This window comes from Mastomys coucha, unplaced genomic scaffold (assembly GCF_008632895.1).
Source record: "Mastomys coucha isolate ucsf_1 unplaced genomic scaffold, UCSF_Mcou_1 pScaffold17, whole genome shotgun sequence".
Taxonomy (NCBI): domain Eukaryota; kingdom Metazoa; phylum Chordata; class Mammalia; order Rodentia; family Muridae; genus Mastomys; species Mastomys coucha.
In genome coordinates this window covers 26016469-26025090 of record NW_022196899.1, presented here as the reverse complement: position 1 = coordinate 26025090, position 8622 = coordinate 26016469, and the positions used below count along the sequence as shown (strand labels likewise).

General features: G+C 42.9%; 1 protein-coding gene across 1 annotated transcript in view; it reads left to right on the top strand.

Annotated features, from left to right (window-relative positions):
* The first annotated feature begins 1788 nt into the window (after positions 1-1788).
* LOC116094894 (protein enabled homolog) overlaps positions 1789-8622 on the top strand; it is an 18711-nt gene continuing 11877 nt past the window's right edge. Inside the window, exons 1-2 of the mRNA XM_031376286.1 lie at positions 1789-1909; positions 7496-7610. Of these exons, the coding sequence (XP_031232146.1) occupies positions 1789-1909; positions 7496-7610 (236 nt within the window). The remainder of the gene's footprint in view (positions 1910-7495; positions 7611-8622) is intronic.

Genomic DNA, 8622 nt, shown 5'->3' with positions numbered 1-8622 from the left:
GAGTGGGGAGGCCAGGACAATTCCATTTCAGTGGCTTCTGGGCATTGCTAGGGTTGAGGCTTTGTGAGTACTCAGATGAGTTCTTGAAACAAGCTGAAGGGTGGGGGCTATCTAAACACTGAGAGTCATGTGAGTAGTTGCTTGGGCAAAGTACTAGGACAGGTGGCATAAGGCAAAGGGGACTTACCACCAGGGCCAAGGGGACTTACCATCAGTGACTTTGGGTGCGGCTTGCTGCTGGAGCTAGATTCAGGAAAAATGGCGGTGGGGGTGGGAAAAACAGGGACTTACCAATAAAGCCCACAACTGCAAATATTAGTCAAGCTGGAACTGGTTGGGCAAAGTCTATATTTTCTTTATAGAGTTAAGTGGTGTCTTGCTGCCATTGCCAAATGGAGTGAATTTGCTTTACCTCTAAAGCTCAGATTCTTCTTTTCTCAATTTAGCCTAACAATGTGTTCATCGAATTTAAGGTGGTATTATGAGATGACAAATCTTATGCTCACAAGACACTCTAACAATCAGAAAGACTTCACTAAAGAGGTACACCTTTCACAACAGGCAGAGATTCCAGCTGCCTGGAATTGTGCACAGGTGCTTTCCAAATCACTTGAGTATCTCTTTGCCCTGCGAAGATGAGTCACTATGAACACAAGCCTCCTCTAGTCCTAGTTATCACAGCTCTTTGGGGATGATGAAAATCATAGCTCTGAGCAGATGGACCTCTAAGAAGAATGGCTACAAGCTATCTTGACAAACTCTCCAGCAATGGTGTTACTCTCCCCGCTGCCTCAAGGGTTGCTTTGTAATCACAGGTTGCTTTCTCCTCAGTCAGGAGGTTTGATAAAGCTAAACAAGAGGAAAGCAATATGTTGTGGGGAGCATATAGTGGTTCAGTATGGAAAGTGCTTGCCAGTCAAGTGTGAGGGCCTAAGATCAAACCCCAGAATCCAGGTCAAAAAACAAATGGGTGTGTAAGATGGAGGCAGGCAGATTTCTCAGGCTCACTGGCCAGCCACCACAACTTAGTGTATTTGGTGAGCTCTAGGCCTCTCTCAAGAACTAAAGTGTGTGGCACCTGAGGAGCACCACCTAAGGTTGTTCTGTAGCCTCCATATGCAGCCAGACAGATATTTACCATATACATATATGGACCCACTCACACATGAACACATGAGCATGTGTACACATACACACACACACACACACACACACACACACACACACACACACACAGCATACTGACAGGAGTATGGCTAGTGCCTATAATTCCAACACTTAGGAGCTAGAAGCAGAAGAAACAAAATTTCAAGGATAGTCTTGAACATAGCAACATTGAGGCTAGCCTAGGCTACATGAAACCTTGGCTAGGAGGGTTGGGGGTGGGTGGAGGGAGCACAAAAGAAATGAAAGGAGGGAGAGAAGAAGAAATGAAGTGAGGAAAGATGGAACTCTTAGATGTAAAAGGGAAAGCAAGACCCAGCACACTTAAGCCAGACTCTGGAAATGTGACATTTAAAGTAGCCTGTGTGTGTTTGCTTACAATAGGCATCCACATTGGAGCCCAGGTCTCCCGCTGCCTGCCTGTAGGGTTTCTGATATGGAAGATTTGGGGCTTTTAAGGACACAAATGGTGGGAAATTGGGTGAAAAAAGAAAAAGAAAAAGAAAAAAGACTTTTCCCAGGCTGACATCACACAAAATAGTTTCATTATGTTCTTAAAAGTCTAGTAATGGGGGATGGAGAGATGGCTCAGTGGTTAAGAGCTTGGCAGCTCTTCCAGAGGACATGGGTTTAATTCTAGCATCCATGCTGGAGCGCACCACAGCACTCCAGTTTGAGGTGATTCAATGCCCTCTTCCGGCCTCTGGAAGCACTGCACTCAAGTGGTGCACAGAAACATTTGCAGGTAAGACAACTAGCTATATATGTGCACATTTAAATGTGTGTGTGTATGTGTGTGTGTGTGTCTGTGCGTGCGTGCATGTGTGGTAAAACAACTAACTATATGTGTACACATTTAAATGTGTGTGTGTCTGTGCAGGAGTGCGCGTGTGCGTGTGTTTATATGTATAAATCTAGAGTTGATTTTAGAATTTTCTTCAAAACTATATGTAACTCCAGCTCCTCTTCTGGCCTCCTTGGACTCCAGGTACACACATGGTGCACAGATATACACCAACCCATACACATAAAATTAAATTTAAAAAATAGTGTGGGTTGTTCTCTCCACTCAGTGCAGATTTTAGGTGGGTCTATCTAGCCTGACTCATGTATGGAAATGTCAGGGAGCTTATGACATTTGAAGAGTGGCTTGTGCCTTGGCCACTGGTGTCTGCGTCAACATCAGCCTCATTGTGGATGGGCCTGGCTTTAAACTGTGCTATGATTTAAGGCTGCAGGCATGGAGCCAAGTACAGAACACCCTGACTCACGAGAAAAAGTCACCACTGATTTTCCAAAAAGGGGATGGGGTGAAATGAAATTTAGGAGGAAAGGGGAAGGAAGGAAGGAAGGAAGGAAGGAAGGAAGGAAGGAAGGAAGGAAAGAAGGAAGGAAGGAAGGGAGGAAAGAAGGAAGGAAGGAAGGGAGGAAGGGACGAAGAACGTATACAGAAAACTAGATAAAAAACTAAAGCAACTTGTAAAATTAGTTTCATAGCCAAGCAGACAGTGAACCTTTTTAAATTATACTGCTGAAGAACATTTTCACATACTGAAAACATGCACTCAAATATAAAGTTGAAGCTGTTATGGTGACATACACCTGTAACTCAGTACTTGGGAGGTAGAAGCAGGAGAATTAGAAGTTCAAGGCCAGCCTGGACTACTTACGAAACTTGAGGATAGCCCAGATCAAATGAGATTCTGTGATTCTACCTCCCAAAACAACCCCCCCACAGTATATCATCTGTTCATCTGTCTATCCTATAGCTATATATATATATATATATATATATATATATATATATATATGTGTGTGTGTGTGTGTGTGTATATATATGAATATTTATATATATATTCATATATACATATATATGAATATTTAGCTACCTACCTACCTAAAATATGTTGAAGACAAATATTGATGTAGCTATTTGTGCTTAACACTTTTGATTACACACATATTTGTGCAGTCATATTCATTTTCAAATATCTTCAAGATATGTGAGCTTGTAGTAAACAGAGTTGTAACTGAAAAAAAAAACCCACACAAATTCAGTGTGTAAAACTGTGTGGTGCTTATCTCCTGTGCTTATTATGTTTGACTGCATTATTTACTGAGAACTTTTATTTAAAATTCTTGTCATTTTTACATAGTTTAACAGTTGCTCTTTAACTGAAAATAATAATATTGCTTCAGTAAAAGATGAAATTAGAGGGTTGGGTGAAGAAAATTGATCCCAGCTTGGGGATGCAGCTCAGTTGCTAGCTCACCTGGCATGCAAGAGGCCCTGGGCTTCATCCTTAGCACTGAATAAACTCGGTGTGGTAGACCATCCCTGGAAAGTGCTGAGTAGGCAGAGGCAGCAGAATAGAGGTCCAAGTTTACCCTCTGCTACTCACACGGTTCAAGTCTAGCCCGAGATACAGAATACCCTGTCTCAAAAAAACAAAACAAAACAAAACAAAACACAAATTAAAAAAAATAATTCCAAGAATAATGGATGATTTCAGACTTTTCAACTTACATGTGATTTTTAAAAATAATTTTTAAAACATTTGATAGGTAACCACTAGAGTATAAAATATACTGATCTAGGCCTAGCAAGATGGGTCTGTGAGGGAAAAGTGAACTCAAGTGCTTGCCACACAAGCCTGATGACCACCCATGGGCACAGTGGAACACCTGTAATAACACACTAATGATAACCTGTAATCACACACTAATAACACCATATGAAATAAGATAATTAAAACTGTACATACTGATTTAGGGAGCCAGCAGTCTCCTACATCTTGGTGACTTGATTTCATTGTATATAGTGGGTATCTGAAATTTGTGCTTGCCATCTGTCTTAGAGTTTTACTACTATGAACAGATACCATGACCAAGGCAACTCATATAAGGACAACAATTAATTAGGGCTGGCTTACAGGTTCGGAGGTTCAGTGCATTATCATCAAGGTGGGAACATGGCAGCTTCCAAGCAGACATGGTGCAGGATGAGCTGAGAGTTCGACATCTTCATCTGATGGTTACTAGGAGAAGACTGGCTTCCAGGCAGCTAAGGTGAGAGTCTTAAAGTCTATGCCCACAGTGACACACTTACTCCAACAAGGTCACGCCTGCAAATAATGCCACTTCCTGGGCCAAGCATATTCAAACTACCACACCCCCTTATCCTTGTAGCTTATCTATCTGAAGGCTCTCTTCTTGATGGTTTAACTCTATAACTTACAGCATGTAGTAAAAACAAACAACTAAGCTCATTGCATACTTTTGTGTAATGATGACATGTACTTTAGTGTGCTAGAGTTGAGTGAAGGGAGGAGAGCTTTGTTTTGGAGTCCATCCTTAGTGTTTAGTTACTTATGGTGCAGGAGTCATGGAAACATGGAGTCACACACAGTACTGCTCCTTCTGTGTGCCAGACCATTCACATCACGCCGACCAAGAAACAGAGAGCAAGGTAGGAACCAGGGTCTTTCAAAGACCCAACCCACATGACCTACTTCTGTGAGCTCTGCATCCTGAAGTATGTGGAACTCAAAAGATATTGTAACCAAGGGATGAAACATTCAAAACATGAGTTTGGGGGACATTTCAGATTCAGTGTTTTGCTTTTTTTTTTTTTCTTTTTCATTAGCTTGATCTACATGTTTAGGGGAATTTGAGATTTCTGAAGGACTGTTAGTCAAAAAGAGAAAATTAATACAATTGAAATGGGTTTGGGGCGTAGCAGTTTGTACTCTTTGCAAAATCGATACTTTGTTGCAATGGTACCTTGTTAATTTACCACCAGACTCACCTTTTCCTTAATGGTAAAGGATTTAAAACACTGTTTCTATGTTGGAGCCACCATATGTACTAGAATGGTGTTCCTGTTCTGGAGCTCTCAGTGGGTATTGCTAGACTGTGGTACTTCTGATAGCTGGAGGCTTTTCTGCCCATGCCTGCTTAGTTCTTCATTTTCACACAGAGCTCCTTAGGAGCTATTGTCACCTTCAGTATCTGTTTACTGCAGGATCTGAAGCTGAAATATCAGTAAAGACTGAATGGTAGGCCAGCAGGGTGGCTCAGCAGGTAAAGGCCCTTGCCACCAATCCTGACAACCTGAGTTTGAGTTTGATCCCTAAGACCTATATGCTAGAGGGAGAGAACCTGGAAAGTTCTCCCTGACCTCCACACATGAATGCATGTATAAACACACACACACACACACACACACACACACACACAACCATGTAATTTAAACAGAAAGTTTCCATGCTGTAACATGTGCAGGGCTGTGGGTTTGATCTCCAACAATACACAAACACAGAAAGACACACGGACAGACAACCTCAAATGGCATGTGCTACACAGAGAGTTTCTGAAACAAGTTGACAAACTGCTGAAATTTATAACAGTGGTATGAGGATAAGGGTGTATTTTCAACTTGACAGAATCTAGAATTAGTGGGAGATGAACCTCTGGGCTAACCTGTGGGTATTATCTAGATTGAACTAATTAAAACTGATGTGGGAACACCTTCTCTCTCTCTCTCTCTCTCTCTCTCTCTCTCTCTCTCTCTCTCTCTCTCTCTCTCTCTTTCTCTCTCTCTCTCTCTCTCTCAAAGATGGGGTGTGGTGGTTTGAATAGATATGGCCCCATAGACTCTTGTGTTGTGTTTGAAGGCTTGGCCCATAGGGAGTGGCACTATTAGGAGGCATGGCCTTGTTGGAATAAGTGAGACCTTGTTGGAAGAAACATGCCACTGTGGGGGTGGGCTTTGAGGTTATATATACTCAAGCTATGCCCACTGTGAAACAGTTTCCTTTTGCTGCCTGCAGGGCAAGATGTAAAACTCTCAGCTTCTCCAGCACTATGTCTGCCTGCATACCATCATGTTTCCCACTGTGATAATAGTAGTACTAAACCTTTGAAACTGTAAGCTAGCTCCAATTAAATGTTTTCCTTTATAAGTGTGGCTGTGGTCACAGTGTCTTTCTATAGCAATAAAACATAAAGTAAGATACAGGGTCTCACTATTTAGCCCCAGCTGGCCTGGAACTTGTTGTATTGATCAGGCTGGCTCCAAACTCACAGCTATATATGCCTGCCTCTGCCTTTCAAGTGTCCAGCTTGAAAAGTGTCCTAATTAGGGTTGCTACTGCTGTGATAAAGCACTATGACCAAAAGCAAGTTGGGGAGAAGAAAAGGATTTATTTGGCTTCTACAACATGGTACATCATTGAAGGAAATCAGGACAACAACACAAACAGGGCAGGAACCTGGAGGCAGGAGCGGATGCAGGGCCATGGAGGGCTGCTGCTTACTGCCTTGCTCATCATGGTTTGCTCAGTCTGCTTTCTTTCTTTTTCTTTTTTTCCTTTTTTCTTTTTTTCAGCTGATTCTGAAGAGTTTATTGCCTCCTCTGCTTTGTAGAAAATGTACCATGTTTCTTCAGCACAACTTAGTGAAGCACATTGAGCACACGTGGGTGTGTCGTATTTCTACTCTTAGTCCACTTCTCAGAACCAAATCATCAATTGTCCATGGTAATTAAATACTTCTTGCAGTCCTTGGACACCATGCTTAATGTTCACTAATTTTCTCCTTTCAGTGCAGGCAGCAATTCACCATTGTCTTTCAGTTCCTTGACAATATTCAATCCTCCAACAAGATCTCCTCTCACATTTGAGAATGTTTTTAATCCCTGTCGCACTTCTTCATCCTCCAGCATATCAAGTTTCATATTCAACCCCAGCACTATTCAGTATTTCCATCATTTTTAACCCCAGTACTATTCAATATTTCCAGAATTTGTTTGCTGAATCCACATTTTGCTTCCTGTTTGTTTCCTTTCATAAAGAGCACCACAGAAGCTTTATTGGCCAGCACTTTGAGCCTTTCCTCTGGCTTGGGTGGTTTCTTATAGAACCCAGGCCCACCAGCCCAGGTGTGGCACCACCCACAGTGTGCTGAACCAGTCTCTATTAATCACGAATTAAGAAAATGCTTTACAGGCCTAATACTGCCTGATCTTATGGAGGCATTTACTCAATAGAGGCTCCCTCCTCTCAGATGACTTTAGCTTGTATCAAATTGACCTAAAACCAGCCAGCACAGCAAGATGCATCTTAACTGTGAGTGGAATCATTCCTTGACTGAAGTGGGGAAAGGACCTAAGCAGCAACAGATATCCATTTGTGTCCATCTCGTGATCATGGAAATCATGTCACAAATTTCTTCAGACTCTTGCTGCCTTGACTTTGAGCCTTACAGACTCTCTTGAACTGTGAACTAAAGCAAACCATTCTCCTTTAAATGGCTATTGTCCCATCCACAGGAAAAGGGGGAAAAGACAATGGTGACTTAGGAGACTGCTCTGGTGGAGGAGAGCCTCTGGATGGCGCAATAATTCAGGCTTTGGGAAGTGCCCATGTGGTAGCAGAACAGTTCCCGTGTGTGACACTGACTTCAGTTGCTCAGTGCTCTATATTCTACAGAAGGCTAACAAGCAAGCGCTGTAGGCAGATGTGTAAGACCGACTTGTGATGTCCATAAGCTTTTTGGTAGTCACAAAAGCCTTCATTGCCACAGTGGGAGGGAAAAAAATAATCGAAAGTCACACCCAGAACTCAGAATCATCACATTTCAAAGACAATTGCATACTCATCTCAGGCAGGAATATCCTGCTAGCATTGTGGGGCCCTGACATTTGGAATGAGGAGATTTGTAGTTAGGATCCTGGCCAGGCTCCTGCTGTCAATAGCTGCTCCTACAAGGCAAGGTCCTGAAGAGGTCACTTCCAGGTGGACACCAGAAGACCCTCAGGTTCTGTCTGTTGTTTCTTTCCTGGCCAGACCAGGAACTAAGGTCCATTATAGACTAACTAATCTGGGACATACTTGAAAATGACATGGGAAGAAAGAAATTTCACACTAAAAGGAGCTAGGTTCTTGACCAATGTCATTGAAGTTAAGGACTGGATGTCAGCTCTAATATGCCCAGGATCAGAGGTGAGGGAGGACACAACATCTGTCCGACCAGGAGAAACTGTGACCAGCGGGACCAGGCACACAGGAACTCTGCCAGCCCAGTGGCTCTGGTTGCTTCCTGCCTGTCTGGGCTGGCCGGTGCCCTGAGCAGACCTTGGGTACAAACTCTGTAGTCATTCCCAAAACACCCAGAGGAAGCTCCACTTCCAGGTGCTCTAACAAGCCCAGGGTCACAGGATCCCAGAATCACAGGATCACAGAGACAGCTTGACTCTGAGGAGTTCTGACACAATCAGGATCACAGGAAGGACAGGATCCAGTCAGATTTAGCAAGGACAGGTAGCAGTAGAGATAACCAGATTATGCGGGGCAAGCGTAAGAATATAAGCAACACAAATCAAGGTCACTGCCATCATCAGAACCCAATTCTCCCACCATAGCAAGTTCTGGACACACCATCACACCAGAAAAGCAA